An 18763-nucleotide genomic window follows, 5' to 3' on the forward strand; every position below is an offset into this window, starting at 1 on the left:
CTCTTTTCCCTGGAAGAATCTTGCTGAAGTCTTGTAGATTGTATTTTAAGAGCATTCAAGATTCACCAGTCTCCTTTTAAGCATCTCAAGTCAGATGTTTGACATTTTTCCACTCTCTCAATCAATAAAGCTGCTGGCTGCTCTGGATTTCCCCCCTCTCCCTCAGAAATACCTCTTCAGTGTTAAAACTTTTAAATTTGAAGAATCACTGTCCTCTAATGCTGATGTTTTCAGAAATGGAATAACTTATAAGTAAGATTTTCTGCTAAAATGTGGTGTGGGATTTAGTCTGTTTGCTTTTAAGTTTAGTGGTTTTGTATATAAACATGGATTTTGGTCAGTCTTCCCCCTTCTCCCCCCTGACTTTCTCTGCTCTGTTCCTGTCTGCATGAAGTCCTTTACCACTGGGTGACACTGTTTGATAGGTCTTAACATTTGCAACAGTGAAGCCCTGAAGAAACTGTTCTCTGACTCTTTGGACTTGTGATTTTGAATCAAGGCTCAGTTTTTGTAACACCCACCATATTTTAATGTAGTTAAATTTGATTACACCAAACCTGCCCTGATTTTTAATTTAGTGGTCCAAATTGACTGGTCTAGAACACTGATGGTGGTGCACTGTAGCTGCAGGGAGTATAACTTGATCTTATTTGCTTTTCTCATCTTAAAATCTCTTCCAGTAATGCATAATTTCAGAATCACATATGGATCATTGTTGACCCATGTGTAAATAAATGGCTAGTTACCCTCTGGGATTAATCTAGTTGCAAACTGTGCTGTGGAGTACATTTCCAAAGAGGCATAATTTCAGTGATCTTCTCCTGAAAGTCATGTTTACTGTGGTGTAATAATTGCCTGCATAGTGTGTTGGTGAAAGCCAGATGCATATTCAGTTGCATGCCTTTGCTAGTCGCGATTTATTCCTTTAAAACAAATGGCATTAGATGAGATGGAGGGGAGGTCATGTGCACGACATGCTGCTGTTTTGCAGGAAGAAAGCAATATAGTTACTAAGGGTCTTTTTGATGAGAGGTGTCCAAAACACTGGGTCATATTGCCATCAGAATGGCTTTCCGCATCCACAACTCTGTCTAGGGATTTCAGTAATCACAGGAACCTGAGCAAAATGAATATGGAGAATATAAAGGCCTTAATAAACATGCAGGACTTCTTGGGAAGAGAAGTGATGTAAGATGCATAGTCTGCTTTATTTGCTGTTGGTCTCAGATGGAACCGTGATGTTACAGTGCATTAAGGACAGACTGGGATTTAGGGAAGATGGGCACTGTTCACAGTGCACTAGTCTTCATCCTGTGCCTTTCTGTCTTTCCCACTGCCTGTATTAAAAATTAGATACTAAGTAGTTTCTTGCAGGGAAAGTCTATATCCGTGTTTTGCCCATGTCTGGCAAAAAGGGGATCTAGTATCTGCCTGGGGTGATGAACGAAGGTCTCCATCTCCTCTCCCAGTGCCCTTACAGCCCGCCTTGCTTGGAGACCTCCTGTTGCAATAGGAGGGGAGAGGCACTTGCTTTCTCTCATCTTCTACCTCTAATTAAACAGCATTGATACCTCTTCAGAATTTTAACTGAGCAAAGAAAAAAGAAATGCAACTATTTAGAGCTGGTACTTCCAGCTGGTTTCAGAGCTGGTGGCAGAGAGTTTCATCACAGATCTTGCAGCCTGAGGGACATTTCTTTTGGATTAATACAAATTCCTGTTCAGTGGGCCTGGTGATTTTAATGGAAGGTGAGGCTATTCTTACAGCCATTTGTGTCTTTCTGCATCTCTTTTCCAAGTAGACTGTCCTTACCAGCATTGCTCTTTAGCCTTCAGCCTCTGGGGGGGATCTAGGCTCTTCCCTTAGCACCCAAGACTTGACTGAACTTCAAAGCACAGGAACAGAAACTGCCTGGTGGTGGCTAGGTTGAACGAGAGCCATAAGCAGCTCTTCGCATTTGCTAGAACTGTAACAGTGTGGAGCACTGCCCCAAATTTTGCACTCTGTCTCCCTTTAGGTGTCAGTGCCAACGCAAACATCTTTAAAATGACCCTCTTTCTTCTGTTTTCTCATCTACTGCATGTTTTATGTGTGCTTTGTTGACATTACACTCTTAGCAGTACTTAAGGGAAGACAATGAGCATTAACTGGATTTCCTTGAGATTTGCAGCAGTTTGGTTCATTTTAATATCCTCTGAAGTGACCATAGGAACAGCTTTGGTAGCCAGCAAGCTCTGCATCTTTCCATATCCTTGACGTCACTGAGATTGCTTTGGATTGCCCTGATAAGTGAGTGGTTCCTGAGAGAAGTCTACATGGTCTGTCAGTCTTGTTGGCAGCCATGGAACTAATGAAGCCATTAACTGATGATACCCAGTGTAAGGCAGGTGCTGTGAGTTAAACTGTCCTGGCATAGTATGGACAGAACTTTTTCAGTCTTCCTACTTAATTTTGTCTGCTGGGATCTGAAGATTTTGATGTGCATGACAGGAAGCAACGAGATGGGCCTTCAGAAGCTTGTGGTGGTTCTTAAGATGCTCTTCTCTTTCATGTGCATGAGCTGGGGTACACAGGGATGAAAAAACCTGCAAGGCTGGAGCCATAAATGAAAGCCAGATGCTTGCCAAAGGGTTTAAAAGTCTTCATTTTGTTTGAAGAGTAGTAGTGTAGTAAGTAATCTGGTATCAGGGTGATATTTGATGACTGATCCCTATAGTACAGTAGGTACATGCTGCCCTAAACATGTTTGAGGTAGGTGAAGACATTCTTCTGATCTAGAAGCAAAACTCTTGTAGCTGGGAAGTGCAACCTTTTTGAACAAAGCGTGAGGGGCTGAGAGGAATTGCAGCCACAAGGACTTCTCTGGTCCTTCCCTCTTCTTCTGCAGATAGGCTGTGTTTTGCCATGATCCAAACCCCATCAGCCCTTTCAGCCCTGAAGGATGTGTGAATAAGAGCCAGACTCCTTGGATGGTGGCTGGCTTGAGCATCTTGGCTGGAAAGAGTTTTGTATTCAGTTTTCAGCAGCTCTTACTTTGAATTAAAGGGTAAACTGTGGGAAGTTATTAATGATATCTGTAATCAAGGATTAATCAAACTAATCTCTCTAGTCAAGTGCCTCAGTGCACTGAAAGCATGTAGATAAAAATGATAGCAGTGGTGAGCCTTCATGTGCAGGCAGTGCTGAGATGGTGCCTGGAAAGCACACTGCATTTAAGTAGCTCTTTTGCTTTCCACCCAAGCTGGCCGATGCGAGGTGGTGCTGGTCATGTAACATCTGAGCAGAGACAGGCTGAAGAATTTTTATTCCAATTCCTCTCAAAATCAGAAGCGGGAGAGTAAAACCGTATTTCTTCTGCAAGAATGCCTTTGGGTTACTTGTAACAAACCACAAGTCTATGTGGTAGTTTAAAGAGCTAAAAATGTAAGTCTTAAAAAACAGCATTTGATGGTTTACAACAAAGCTCAGAACAGATGTTGAAGCTTTTTTGCAAATAAAATCTTCTCCAGGAAGCATTCATTGTTGGAGCTCATGCTTCTGTGGAAGATATTAATTCAAAAATTTATTAAGGCAAAAAGGACATAATGTGAATCTAGCCTTAATGTAGCATTTGGATCCTGGACTAGTCTATTATTTTGACATTCATTGGTATTTTTAGGCATTTATTTGTCTGCTTTTTAAGGGGCCTCAACTCTACCTCTGCTTTCACAGCTGGAAATTACTGCAGGAATAATTTGAAAGTGAAAATGCCATATATATGTACAACAATATAAATATATGATGCCTCACAGGAATTTTTACATTCAGATTCCATATGTAGAGAGTGATTTCTGGTATGAGGAATACCAGATAGAAAATAAATGCAGTTCCCTAAATGCTATATATAAACACGAGGGTTTTTCTGGCATGAACTTCCCCCTCTTGCTGATGCCATGGGAGCCCTGTTGTAGAAAAAGCTCTGGCAGCTGCTGAATCCGTAACCTGGTGGTGTTAAGGAGATCTACTTTGAATCTGTTAAAAACACTAGTGGCTGGCTGTAGCTCTATTTGTGTGTGTTTCCAGTGTTACTACCATTAAGGGACTTCTGCTGAAAAAAACCCTTCTATAGATAGAATAATACATAAGTAACATTGGAAGCAAACGTGTCTCTTGGATATGTTCCCCCAAATCTAACTTGCATGCTTTGGCATGCCTCAGTTTAGTTGTATCTATCCAGAATGATCTACTCAAAGGGTCTCTTCCATTCTCCCTGAATTTAGTTGCACTCTAAGGAAAATAAATCAAAGAATTGCAAGTATGTGACCACTTGGTCTTGGCTCTCCAAGACAGGTACTGGCATGGTACTTCATGATTGCTCTAAGAGCATCTTTGTATCTGAAAACATTAAACTTCTGTCTCGGGAATACTTCAAGTTATTTTTATACAGAGGCATTTTCTTTGTCTAGTGGGATATTGAAATTGCTTTGCAGTTCTGTTTGAAGAGTTAAAATTCCTCTTCCATGCAGGATCCCCAATTTATTCTTTCTTGATGAAAATCCACGTGTGCATAAGAAGCCATGGACAAGGTCTTACTCAGGCAGGATGAGATACGGTAGATAAATGCTTTTGTGCTGCTTGTGCAGGAACAGCTAATTCAGCAAATGCACTGGGGAAGCACCTGCCAAATCAGCGGCTGTATTAAACTTGAGCCAAGCTCAGCTAAAACATCCTCTGAATCCAAATCTCTTTCCTTTGTTTTGGAGAAAGGTAATGGGGAAACACAGAAATAGATTGTGTATTCTGAATTGATCATGTAGGAGCAGATGGTTAAAAGAAGACTCTTGGATGCTCTTAAGGCAGCATATTCCTGCTAAGTGATTATCTGGATTATTCATGTCCCACTGTTGCACCTAGTGATGATCTGAAAGCAGCTTTATGGGTTGTGACTTTTATGGTGATGAGCACTAGAGACTCGTGGAATTAATATTTTTTTAATTGTTATTGCTTGAACATTGATTAAACTTTGTTTAAGGACTTTTAAGGGATTCTGTTATTAAGCTTGACTGGTTTATTGGTGTGAGCCTGCATCTCAGAAGGAGACTCTGGGGCTACACTGCCTGCTCTGTTCCCGTCTGCCGTTGATGTGGTGAATCCTTTGTGCCTCAGTTTCCTTTTTATGCAAAACTTTCCCGTGCTTTTGTAAATGTTTGCTTTGAAAGGGTACAGGTAGAAATCACACTATCTTAATTGTATTGTTTGCATGTAGTATTACACTGTGACTCTGCAGGACTGGGTTGGTGGCCACTGGCCAGACTGAAGTTTGCAAAGAGTGTGAGAGGATTCGCTGAGTGGGAACTGGGTGCCCTGTTTCCCTGGCTCTGTTTGGAAATCCTAGCTGGAATCATTTGCAGCTTAATCACACGTGGAAAGCGTCTTCAGTTCCCAAGGGAATTTTATTTATTTAAGTTTGCTGCTAGTAGAGTTCATGTTACATTAGGAAACCACGATTCCTGACCTCTGAGTTTTATGAATACGTGTTTCTAAAAATAGAGATGGGACAGAAGAAAGAAAAATAAATAGACTTCATTTTAAGGGCTTGCTAAAAGCAAATCAGTGTGCTGCAAAATATTACATCAAGCTTTCTGAGAAATCATTGAGTGAAATTGTTTTTCAGGAGCTTGTGCTAAAAGAATAGTACATTGTTTATGGCAGTTGTAGGGTAATTCTGTGTTTTTCATCTTCACCTAAGCAAATAGAAAATGTCTTGACGAACCAGCAGGTTATTTTTGGATTTACTTTAACAGGGACCTGTCCATGATAAATGCCTTCTAGAAGACTTGCCGCCCCATCAATGTGATGGAACTGATAAAGGACTAGAGAAAACCAAGTATTTACAGAGCAGGTTTATTTTGGGTGGAGGTTGGATGTGTAACATATGAGTTGTTTTAGTTGTGATAAGCCTGATGTGAACACTGGGGAAGTATGAATCGTTGTGTCCTTATTTAAAAATAAAGAACTGTAGCTAGTTTATTCATTGTCTATGGTAAAGAGAATAGACTTCCACGCACTTTTTATTAATGGCGTGTTGCTGTGTGGTATGTGTTGAGAAGTATGCAGTGGTTCAGGATTTTGAGGGTTTGGAGGTTTTTTATGTGGATGCAATTAAACAGTGAGGGATTTGAGATACGAGTTCAGCAAAGGGCCACGGAGATGGGCAGGGGGCCAGGGCACAGGCGCTGTGGCAGAAGCTGAGGGACTGGGGCTGGCTCAGCCCAGGGCAGAGGCAGGGTTGGGGGGACCTAACTGCAGCCCACTGTGCCTGGGCAAGAGGATGGAGCCAGGCTTTTCACGGTGGTGTATGGCTGGAGGGTGAGGGGCAATGGGCATGAGTTGAAACAAGAGATTCATATGGGTGTAAGGAAAAACTTCACCACAAAGGTAGGTGAGCAGGGTTGCCCACAGAGGCTGTGCAGGCTTGGAGGACTTCAGGACCTTACTGGGTAAAGTCCTGAGCAACCCGGTCTGATCTCATAGCTGTTTCTGCTCTCAGCTGGAGGTTGGATTAGAAATCTTCCAAGTTTCTTCTGACCTCAATTTTCCAATGATGCTGTATATTTGGCACCTGTGGTGATAGCTGGTTGCTTGATTGAAGCAAGGAGGACTCTGAAGGGGCGATGGGAGAAGTATTTTTATTGCACAGTCAGTGTCAGTAAGAGGTTTATGTCATGTACAGCAATATACTTACACTGTTTTGAACTGTGGCAATTTTTATATTAGTTTCAGAGGTCCTTGTGATAACTAGCACCCCCACAGGGTTCAAAACCAGTACATATAAACTTGCCTTGAAAAACTATTGCAGGGGCCGCCCTGAGAGCAGCTCACACTGGTAATCTGTTTCTCATCAGATTTGCTCCATAGAAACTTTGTGTGTGAGGTGCAGCACCAGTAAAGCAACATTCACATCATTCAAACAAAGAAGCTGAAAGGGCCATTCTGGGTTCGTTGGACACATTCAAATCCAGAGTGGCTTCCCTGCCTCTGCGGAAAACTTTGTCCTGTTATTTGGCTGCTTCCTCTGTAAGTGCACATGCAGCCCAATCAGGGCAGTGGTGGTACTGTGCAGTATTAATGTACTGAAGGATTAATGGAAATCTCCACTGTATCAAGCAGATTTTGAATCAGATCTGAGCAACAATGTGATTCCTAATGAAAGAAAATAGTTTAGGGATTAAACTGAGACTGAATTTAGACAGGTTTTACAGCCTGTGGAGTAAGAGAGGGAGGGAAGAGCTGGTAACAATGGGATCTAAATTAAAGCACATATTCAGCTTTTACTGGAAAATACGTGGCAAATCCCAGTGATTCTCTGTCTCGTAGCCCTGTACTATACAGTGTGCAGCATTCAGCTGTTCTGCCAGTCAGGCTCATGGAAGTCTCTCGCTTTTTCTTTCACGTCTCATTGATTTGTCTGTGTAAACCCACATGCTGTGAGATTTTTTTTTGGGGGACGTCTGTTTGAGGGGCCAGTGTTTCATCAAATTGATAATTGCAGATTCTGTGTGCAGGTTTTCACAACAGCGAATGGAGGCAGAATTGCTCTGAATGTGCTTTGTTTTGGATGCTGAACTCTTTGTGACTGAGGCTTTTTAATGGAAAGGGGTATGAATAGTCACATATAAATTAGTTGAAAACTATAGTTTACTTGTCAGCTGTTGATTAAAAGTGTTGTCATTTGGTGTATAGGTAAGTTTTCTATAGCAGGATAGGAAAACGCCACATTTCCAGATGATACAAGTCATCAAGACTTCATTGCCTTCAGATCAGTGGATTTCTGTGGATTTTCACTGGGTGAAACATGGAGTTTAAGAAACAACCATACCCAAGTGTTTCTCCTCTACCTTTCCGCTCAGAAATCTGACCCTCATCCCAGCAGCTGCAGATCTGGCGATTTCCACATGGAAGCTTTTGCTTGGTACAGTACAGGGCTTATCCACAGAAGGCATTTTCCCCATAGCTGACATGATACTGATGGCAGAAAATGAGAAATCGGTGTGGGTTTGGTGCACTTTCATCCTATTTAATATAGTCAGTATTTAAAATATCTTTAGGGTCTCAGTATTGCTGATCTAAAAATGCTTCATCTGAGTAAGCTCATTAAAATCAGTAGGGTTCTTCATGCACTTAACCTAAATTATTTGTCTAGTTGTTCTTAAAACAGGGGAATCTGTGTCTCCAAGTCCATAGGGGAAGACAGTTGGAGATGATGTTGTTGTGAAATTGCCCTCTATTTAAAAAGATGCTATGTCTGTTTGCTCTGTGAGCCTTTGTTTGCTACAGACAAAATTAATCTAGGAAAAGCATAACTGTTACCAACGTAATATGCTGCCTTTATGTTTTAATACATATTTAACAGGTCTTTCAATGTAGATTTATGGCAGTTTTTGGACTGTTTTACAGATACTGTGAACAAAGACACTGAACCCAAAGATCCATATCCTATTCCAAGAAAGATTATGGCTGAACCAGACTACATAGATGATGACAATCCTGAATTAATTAGACCTCAGAAATTAATTAATCCTGTGAAGTCATCCCGGAATCATCAAGATCTCCATAGAGAGCTGCTTATGAATCAGAAAAGGTAAGTCTAAAAATCGCTTGTGCCACCCTCCCACCCCAAACACACAGCTTGAGTTTTAGTTTCATCAAAATGACATTTTATCCAAAACCCTGTAGATACTTTGTGTTGATTCAGAGCTTGTAGATGAAAAGACTGATTCTTAACTGTGGCATTTATTTCTATTTGAATTTCAGTTGCTCTGCAAAAACTTCCTGAAAAAGGCTTCTCATTTTGTTTTTGTGAATACTCGCAAAGGGTCAGTTTCAAGAGGAAGCAGTTCAGTTCTCCCTTGTCACATTTCATATTGGTTACCTGGCACTGTAGTTTCTCTTGAACTCTGAACTTAATCAAGTATTTGAAAAATTTTTACTATTACCAGCAGGACCATAAAATCAGTGGGTTTTCACTGTTGCCAGTGCACTGAGTTTATGAGACACTTTTAAATCAAAGAAATCATATATTTTATTTCATGTGAAACAGTTCTTTACTTACTTGATCTTTTTTGCAATGCAGTGTGATAGTCTGATGTCTGCTCTGCTGCTGCACAAGTGTCTCTTTGTATGTTATGCAAATGCTGCTTCCTCCATTCTGGGATGGGATGCACAGCTGTTACTCTATATATTGCTTTTAAAGATGTAAATAACCGGAACTTTGTATCATGAACTTCAGAGATACAAGCAGTTGGCCCAGAAATAGCTGAAGTTCTGTTATGAAATCTCTTCAGCAAGGGAGGACTTATTTAGAGATCATATTAAGAAAATAACCACCAGATCACACAGTGGAGAAAGAGCCACCAAGCCTGTGAATGCTTCTCCCTTTAAACAGACAGTAACTATGATATAAATTAGTGATTTGGTGTGTTGAAGCCACCCAAAATCGACTTCCCAAAGACAAAGATGTGGGCATCCACAAAACACAAGAGGAAGAGCAGTATTTCGGAGTGCATTTGAGAATAAAGTTGCTGGTAGCAGCCATTCAGACTTTCTGAGACCAAGGACCTTGATAAAGGAGAGGAGGAAACTATTGCTCTGACTACTCCAGCACAACTGGATTTGTCTGTTTGGCAGGAGGAGTCACATTAAGAAAGTTCCTCTCTTTTCCCACCCTTCCCACCCCCACCCTGGCAGGGTAGTATTTTGAGGGGGGAGGGGGTCTTTTTTATGTGTGTTAGCAAAATCCTTACAAATGCTAGGCTTAGGTACTTAATGCTAAATGAATTGCATGCACAATACGGCATTTCTTTAGTGAAGAAGTAGAAATGTTTTACAGAATGCCAACTGAATTGGAAGAAACTGGCCTAAATAGGTGTTTGTCCTATTTTTCGTTAATGGGATTAAACATCAAAGTCAGAGGAAGTGTATAGTCATTAAAAGAAAGATAGATGAAGTTTCCCAACTTAGGATCTTATTCTAAAGGATGTGGAGGCTGCAGTAAATTAAGGCTTTTTTTTTTTTTTTTCTTTTAAGTTTATGAAAGCATAAAGAACTTTTAAATAGTATGTTCTTTTCTTCTAGTAGAATATCCTATTACACAGAGGAGTTCTGCAGCCCTCAGTACCCACTCTTCTCTTCCAGTGATTTTGATTAGCTGCAGCTGTAAATTTTAAATTCTTATTTATTGGTGCAGAAATGAAATACTTGGAGAGTTTTTACCAGCAGAAAAACTGGTATTTTTGAGAAGAGGGTTATTTTTCTGTGCTTTGTGTCACTTTGCTAGCTCTGATATAAGGCTTTTCAGTAATGTAAATATTAGGCTTGTGTTCTATTTTGTTATGGAAAACTGTCATATGTATGGAGGACTGCTCTTATAGAAGTCAGCTTAACACACACCTTATTTTATTGTGAAGACTTAGTGTAGGCACCAACAGCTTCACTTTTTGACCAGTCAGCTCTGAACAGCCATTTCTGGATCTTAGAAGGTGTTAGCCAGTGCTGGTTCAATCCCTCTCCATGTCTACTGTGAGCAGCATCTGTAGGTTCTTGCACTGATGTAGTTGTTTACTTGGAGAAATGGTAGTTGTTTTGGGCAAACAAAGATCCAGGTAGTGGTACCTCAAGGCACTGGTCACTTACCTTAAACCATTTTTACTTATTTAGGGGTAAACCTCAGCTCTGCAGGGTATTAATCCTGTCCCTTCCAGAGGTTTTAACCCTATCAGCTCTAACTTGTGTTATAGCATGCTTTGCTTACTCTAGATCAAAGCTTTAGGATTTTTTTATTTAACAAGAACAATCACTAAGAGGTGATACAAGACTTCCAGTTAATCCAGCAGTTGTCTATTTGTTGCTTTTCCTTTTTGCATATAAGAGTGGAAATAGGATTGACATTACAGTGGTTCTGTTACAGGTCTGACTACCAGCCCCTCTTCATTAGATCCAGTAGTGGTAGTAGTAATAAAAAAATCACTCCAGCTTTTCTCTGCCTCACTTAATCTTTATGTGTTAAAATGTAATTAAAATAACATGAAACATAAAATACGAACACAGTCTTGTAGCTTCTGTGGCATTCAGGCCATGAGATCTATTATGAGAAATAGGGAACAGCATTTGGCGTTGCTAAATATTTGATTTTGCTGTCAGGGTATGTACAGGGATAGTGTGTTGCATAATACATGAAGTCATTCATAGATGTCACCGTAAAATGGCATTTTAATGTATTATTGGACATGCTATCAGATATGCGTATTACGGAAGAAGTAGGCAATCAGATAGGTAGCAAGTAGGGAAGGGTAAAGATAGGCTTTCTGGAAGCTTATTCAGATTATTGAATTTCTTAAAGTTGAAATAAAAAACCAGCTGATGTTAAACTTAGTGCCAGATGTTTTCATGTAGTAGTCTTCCCAGGGAAGGTGACACTAACAAAGGCAAATTTCAGATCTTTCTGCTCTGACTTAAGTGATGCTAATATCTGAGTAACAGGGAGAGCTTTGAATCTTACAACAAATTTTGAAAACATCATAGCATAACAGAGATAAAAGAAATAGCTGAAGTCACAAAACTAAGTAGGAGTGAGTGTGTATCTGTGTGTGTGCGCCTGTATAGAGCCATGCATCTTCCCAGAGAGAAGCTTTCTCATTTTAGAGTGGTTGGTTGGAAAGCAGTTTGTGCTGAACAGACTCGAAACATTCTGTTGGTGTAACGCCTAAAGTCTTGTGAGAGGGAGAATCCTCCCTTTCCCTGCATTCCAAGGTGACTGCAACTTTTTTATTCCTGATTTTTGTTGTCTTAGCCTCTTTGTGATTTTGAGTAACACCTGGGACCTCTCACTGGAAATAGTTTTGCAGCCAGGCATGGGAAAAGCTCTCATATTCTCAAGGAAGGACAAGAACGCATGATTTCCAGGAGGAGTGTGACAAAATCCAGAAAGAGACCGCTTTTAGGTCTGTCCATGCAAGCTTCTATGGGCATAATACCCTGCATAGGAGTGTTTGAACACAATCTGTCCAAGTTACCGGCCAGCAAGGGAAGAGTCTTTGTCCAAAATTTGTTTCTAGCTCTGCTAGAGTCTTTGTTTGTGATGTTTTTTTAAATCCGCTCTTCTGGAATTGAGAGAATAGAGGGAAGAGTAAAGGTGGAAGTCAAAACAGTGAATTATACAGGAGAAATACGAGCATGCACATTAAAGGGAAGTTTATTATCCTCAGTAATAATAGAGCTTAAATTCTAGTTCAGGTTTTTGCTTACAAACCAGGCAAATGTCTGCATTTTTTTTCCTTGTAATGAATTATTTCTGTTCCAATGTATCTAAATAGGCAACTACTTGATTTTAGAAAATCTGTCTACAATTCTGTGTCAATTTCTGCTAATTAAAACTGATCTCTTTCTTCCCTGTCCTGCTCCCCCTTGTGTTGTCGTGTCGTGTCCCCCCCCCCCCCCCCCCCCCCCATTTAATTTGAAGGGGTCTTGCACCTCAAAACAAACCTGAGCTACAGAAGGTGATGGAGAAAAGGAAACGAGATCAAGTTATTAAACAACAAAAAGAAGAGGAAGCACAAAAGAAGAAATCAGATCTGGAAATAGAGCTACTGAAACGGCAGCAGAAACTGGAGCAGGTGAGGTGGGGATAACACTACCTTTGCACATCTACATCTGAGCTATTCACCCGAGGCTCCCTTTGCAGACAGGAAAGAAGCAGCAGCTGAATTTTGGCACAGTTCCTCTGATCAAATGCAGATATCTTTTTTAGGATGAGTCAAACCACACTTGACAGTTACCTATTTGTTGTCGCTTACTATATAGGAACTGCATATAGTGCCTGCCTTTGGCCAAATGAATCCTGCACCAGATGACAGGAATGTGTGTGGAGCACTAAACGTGTTTAACCATGGAAACTGTGATGAATTAGTCAACTTTTGTAGTCTTAACTATTAAGAGATGATCCACTAAGAATAGCTGTTAGGTTATAGTGAGTCAAAACTTGTAGATACTTAATGAATAAAAAAAAATAATCAATTGATTCTTTCTCCTGGGTTATGTAAGAAATTAGATGACTTTAAAAAGATCTTTCATAACTTTAAAATGTGTGAGCCCATTGAAATTTTCAAATGAAGGAAAAGGTCCTCAGGCCCCGAGTACGAGGATGATGTGGAACTGAAGTTCATTGTGGTGAACCTTACTGCTAGGTGCAGGGCCAACCAAACGTGTCAGTGCCTCTTAACACACTTCCTGTACCTGTGAGGAAGTATCTCTACAGTGAAACACCTCGTCAAAACAAGTCACTGTGCATCAAGCGTTACATTTATTTTTAAATAAATGCTTTAAAAGGTAACTCCTGTTTTTCTGAATGGAAATCAATTAAGCCAAATAATTACTTCATTGAAAATGAAGTGTGATTCAATCATTAGTTAGGCTTTGGGGATTCTGTTTTAGCTTTTGTGGTTTTTTTTAATTTGGCTTAGAAATATTTTTTGAGGGAGTAAGCTATTGTATTTTTAAGTGTATCATCCTGTCACTTTTCCTTTCTGATCTTAAGAGCCCAGCTTCAAATGGTTTGGATTGTGGGAAGATTTTGTTTGAAACTGAGCCTTCCAAGGACGTATGTAGAATAAAAAATTCTGTTATAAGAGGAAAAGACTGCCCATTGCAAACAATGTTGTGACTTTGAAAACATCATAAGAATGGCATTAATTGACAACACGACTCATAGAGGAACATTGTCATGATTTATGGCAACAAGGCATGTCCCTTGCCAGCGGGGGGACAGAGACAAAGGAGAGATTATTTAAGTGAGCAGTATGTTGTCCCCATTAATCAGGGAGGCCTTGGTCTATTAAAAAAAAACAGCTCCTTTCAGGAGCTTTTGTTAGTTTTCTAAAGGGTTGTTTCTTCCTTTCTGCTGACTTATCTGCCTTCACTGAGGATTGCTAAGCAATCCGTATTCTGTGCGATGTGTAAGCCATGTTCTGTATGGACACTGTATAGCCTTGCCTCATAATGCAGAGTGTCTAACATCACATGGTAATTGAGTGTCTGCATGGGCAGCAGCTCCAACTGGGTTAAAAATGTTAGTGAATAGGCTCTCAGAAATGAACAACTAAGGGCTAAGGAGGATTTTAATTTTTTTAATTGCTTTTTGTGGTAGACAAAACAGATACACCAAAAAAGGTTCAAGTTAGGTAGAGAAAAACATACCTAGACACTCAGCAATAAATTCTACCAGCATGCTCAGTAGTGGCTGTTTGCATGTGTTCACCCACAAGGCGGATTTGTCTTTGTCCTGTTGTAAAAGCCAGAGGAGGGAATTATTATTGTTTTTTCGATGAAGATCAAGAATCTCTTAAAAAATGCTTCATCTTGTTCTCCTGCCGGGGTTGCAGAGTTTTTGTCCATCTGGCAAAGGTGGACATCTGGAATGAACCAGAGCCAAGGATTTGAAAAGGTTGATTGTTTATGAGAACAGATGCTTCCAAAGAAATGCAGCTTTATCTTTTCCATGAGAGAAAGAAAGGAAACAGTTTGAAGAGTTTTGCATGGCCAGTTATTGAAACCTTTAGGTGTTTGTCTTGTATTGCGATGATCTGGTTTTTTTATATACATATAATTATTTTTTTTTTTTTTTACATGTGAATCCTTTTTAAGCTGGAGCTGGAGCAACAGAAGATACAGGAAGAGCAGGAAAATGCGCCTGAGTTTGTCAAAGTCAAGGGCAACTTGAGGAGGACGGTCCAGGAAGCCACAGAAGCGCCAGACTCCTAGAGCCAGCGCCTGCTAAGACTTCCAGCTTTCCTGCAGAGAGAGGCTTTTGCAGGTTGTCTCAGATTTGCCCCCCAAGAGGGGAAAATAACAGCATCCAGCTGACACTTACTGAAGATGAGATTTTTAATTCCTGGGATGTGTGGATTAAAAAAGACAGTACCATAAACAGATCGACTTGCCAAATGCAGTCCTGAGATGAGTGGATAAGGAGTCTGTCAGTTCAGTGTCATGGACCAGTCTGACGTGCTTACTCAGAGATTTGAACCAGGGATACTAGAGAAACTCCTTCAGTATTGCACTGCTTTATCTCTTGTGATCCTAGTTTAGTGGAGATACACAGATTGTATTTTGCTTTAAAACAGAACAAAAATCTTCCTGTGATATCTTACGAAGCTTTGCTGTGCAGGTAGATTTCCTCCATCTAGACCTACCGCCTGTGTAGATCCCACAATAATTTGTGTTTAATTGGAATTTTTATGAAATCTGGGAAGATACAAGGTATGTTGATCACTACTGCCCATCCCCGCTGGGATAGGCAGGTGTGGGCAAGATGAGAATGCTTAAAATTCACCAGCAGTGAAAAGTTAAGCAGCCTTAAAGCCCATTTCTCCCTGTTTGGCATGTAGAATTTGGGCTGTGAAAGAGCAGGAATCTGATTAACCTCTCACCAGGAAGAATCCAGAGGCTAATTTATCTCTGTCTCTAAACTTACACCCTTTTGTACAAGCCTGTGCAGTGATACATGTGAATTTACCTCTCAGTACAAAATGACCTGACTTCTACTTTTTGTGTTTTGAGATCCTGCTTACTTTGCTGTTGTGGCCTTTCTCCGCCAAGGACATGATGTTAATTAAGTACAGTGTTAATACATTATATGGTAGTGTTTAAACTCATTTGCTGGAACTGAAATCAGGAATCTGATCTGCCATCAGTTCCCTCTCTTTGCTTGCAGGAACTTGTTGCACTTCCTGCAACAGAGCAGTGTTTAAGCCAGACCAAACTGATCATTGGAATCTACTGAAATGGATTTTTTTTCCCTAAAGTGAGGCATAAAATGAAATTCATTTTATCCCATCCTTCCTTTGGCCTCAAGAAAGGTGTGTGTTACCACTGAGTCTTAGGGTCCAATTACGTCACCTTCTGCCTTTCCACAAGTTGCCCCTGTGACTTGCCATTAAATAAAACATTTTGCTCAGCTTGCACAGGGATGGCAGAATCTGATCCTTCATGCTTATGACTACTAGTTATCCAGAAAAGCCTGGAATGAGGAGGAGGGAACAGATTATCATGTAGGATTATAGAACTGGATTCTTACCTGGTGCAAATGGGTACAGATATCTTCTGAATCTGGGGATAAATCCTTATCTTGCTTGATTGGCACAGTCATAGCTCTCACTGAAGCTGTGTTCACCCATATCAGCTGAGGATCTAATCCTAGTCTTTGCCTTAGGATACTAACAAAATAATTTCTACTTTGTAATTACATGGGACATAACTGTTTGAGGACATTTTTTATTAATATCAAGAGTGGCGTGTTTGTATTGTAAAGGTGGTGGAGGGTTTGTTGCTTTGTTTTTTAGTTCCTTTTGCCTTTCCTGTAAGTATTGAACATTTAAAATAGAATTTCAGCATAGCACTTGGAACAAAATGCTCACAATTAGAAATGTTTCCTAGATACAGGCTTCAATTTGTCAAGATCCAGGCATTTTTTATCAGGACATAATCAGATTGAGAGTAAATTGAATTGTGGTAAGTGTATTGCCGTTGATTTAGAGTTGCAGTGTGACTCATGTCTAGAAGATTAAAAGTGAAAATGGTCTACCAGACCATTCAGATTATGGACATATAAAAGACAAAGGCAAAATGTAAGACTCTTCCATGTATTTACTCAACAAAGGAATGCCCTGGCTGTTGCAGGTTCTTCCCTTCTTCCTTCCCTTCTCCTGGAAGGAGGGGATCTTCCTTTCTGGCAGCGCATTATTCAAACGCTTGCACTGATTGGGTTTGTTTCATGTTGTTGAGACAGCACTATATATGAGCCTTCCCTGCCATGCTCATGTTTTATCTTAGCTGCTCTCAGCCTACCAAACTTCATGCCTCTTGGTTTCCACTTCACAATTAACCTTCAGCTCAGTATGGAAGAATCTAGAAGTTGGTGGGGAAACCCTTCTCTGGCTGGAGCAGACCATTGCTTCTCAGCCATTTTCCCTTGGTGAACATGGCAATCCTACCGTGCATGTGCAGTGAAATGAAGTTGGTGCAATCCAAATGGCACCAGAGTCGGCCGGGACGAGGACCTCTCTTTGGCTTCAGTGAGTGTGTTGGATTGGGTGCCTCAAGGCTGAAGGCATTCTGCTTTCTCTCCGTGTTAGCTTGTGATTCAGGGTAGAGTTTCTCTTTCTGAAACACAGGAGGCCAGAAAACTCCCTTGTACATACAGCGTGAAGTAGGTTTTTGTTTTCAGTTGGAATTAATTCTCTGTGTGAACAGAACATCAACGTGTGTGTTAGAACATCTTTGAATCCTGCTGATCCTTTAGTCTAGGAATCCCAGCCACCTTCTTGTCAATTGGACAGGCAAAAGCTTGTCTTTAAAGTCAGGATTGGGCTAGAATGGGCAACCCTTGAATGGGTGGTCAGCTAGTCACACCACAAGTGTCCTGTGCGGCTACGCAAGTAAGAAACTGCTTGCCAGTGAGCGTAAGCAATTCCTGATCTGCCCTTTAGCTATATGAGTTTTGAAGCAATCTGGCAAATACTTCAGTGATTTGAAAATAGCTCACTTACCACTTTGTACTTTTTTAAAACTCTTGCTTTTGATAGTATAGTAGTAAATTTTTTAGCATTTTTGTGGCTTTAACCTTCTGTTAATATCTGCACTTGTTTGAGTGTACATATATAAATATATATAAATATAAAAAGGGAGCCTTAATGGATTTGTTTTCATAATTTAATATTTTTTGTATTTGCTCTTGTATAATTGTTTTTAACTAAAGGTATTACGAAAATGAGGGTGGAACACTTAGAACCAAAGTTATGCTTAATAAAATCTACTACATGCTTGGCATTTGCGATGGTGTCTGTCATGTCCGGCCAAAAACAAAACCTCAGGGACTGTGCTGAAATATCCAAGTTATTTAAAATTCTGCAGTGCAGGGGGAGGTATCAAGGTCATGATGACTTTTACTTCCTTAAAACTGCATCCCTTGTTTGTATATGCAAAATTATCGGCAAATCAGTTGGCAGAAAAAGCTTGTTGTGTCTCATAGTCTTATTATCTTTCAATTATTTTTGATGCAGAAAAATTTTGAAAAGATTATGTAGCTGTTCAGCTAGTTCAAGGTGAGGCAGAGCATGAAGGAAAAGTTGTGATGGAAATCAAATAATTGTGGAAATCATTCCCTATCCTGCTAACTTCATCAAAGTGCACCAGGAAAAATTCAGCCTTGGAATTGTTAGCATTGCAACAATTCTATCCTGAAAGAAAGTGAGGAGTAACGAACCTAGTCCTGGGTTCAGTCCTGCAAAGTCCATTTAATTTAGCCAGTGCTCAAGTGTGTGGTTCTCGTAGGAAAAACTTGGACATGTGAAAGCAAGTGCATGCACAAGTGATTCACTGGGTTAGGGTCAGATAGCTCAGTGCCATTGCTGAGAGCAAAATCTGGTGTCAACAGGAGGCAAAGAGAATTAGCAGGAGGAGGAGCAGGGCTGGAACAGGCGTGGGTCATCAGATCTCCAGGAAGATACTCAGCTCTTACTGATGAGCCCTGGTCAGCCGGGGACAGGTGGTGATGGAGGGGGAGCTGGAGAGGAGCGTGGGGTTGAAACCAAGTGGGGGAGGAGAAGGGCAGTCAATTCAGAACAGATGTCAGGAAATGCTTTTTCCTTCAGAAACGGCTCAGCATGTGTAATGGGTCCTGGCAGTACTGCTGATGCAATGGCACTGGACCCACTCCAGGAGCTGTCAAATG

The 18763-nt window shown here is 40.5% G+C and overlaps 1 protein-coding gene across 4 annotated transcripts in view; it reads left to right on the top strand.

Annotated features, from left to right (window-relative positions):
* The window catches only part of FAM107B (family with sequence similarity 107 member B), a 62786-nt gene extending 44927 nt beyond the window's left edge, over positions 1–17859 (top strand). For 3 of the 4 annotated variants that reach the window (XM_056340191.1, XM_056340188.1, XM_056340187.1), the window contains 3 exons: positions 8437–8620; positions 12497–12650; positions 14677–17859. In XM_056340191.1, coding sequence (XP_056196166.1) covers positions 8493–8620; positions 12497–12650; positions 14677–14793 — 399 coding nt within the window. In that variant the 5' untranslated portion in view covers positions 8437–8492 and the 3' untranslated portion in view covers positions 14794–17859. Of the gene's footprint in view, positions 1–8417; positions 8621–12496; positions 12651–14676 lie in introns of all 4 variants that reach the window. The other variant, XM_056340189.1, reaches the window with a different exon arrangement.
* The last annotated feature ends 904 nt before the right edge of the window (positions 17860–18763 follow it).

Source organism: Falco biarmicus, chromosome 5 (genome assembly GCF_023638135.1).
Source record: "Falco biarmicus isolate bFalBia1 chromosome 5, bFalBia1.pri, whole genome shotgun sequence".
Taxonomy (NCBI): Eukaryota; Metazoa; Chordata; class Aves; order Falconiformes; family Falconidae; genus Falco; species Falco biarmicus.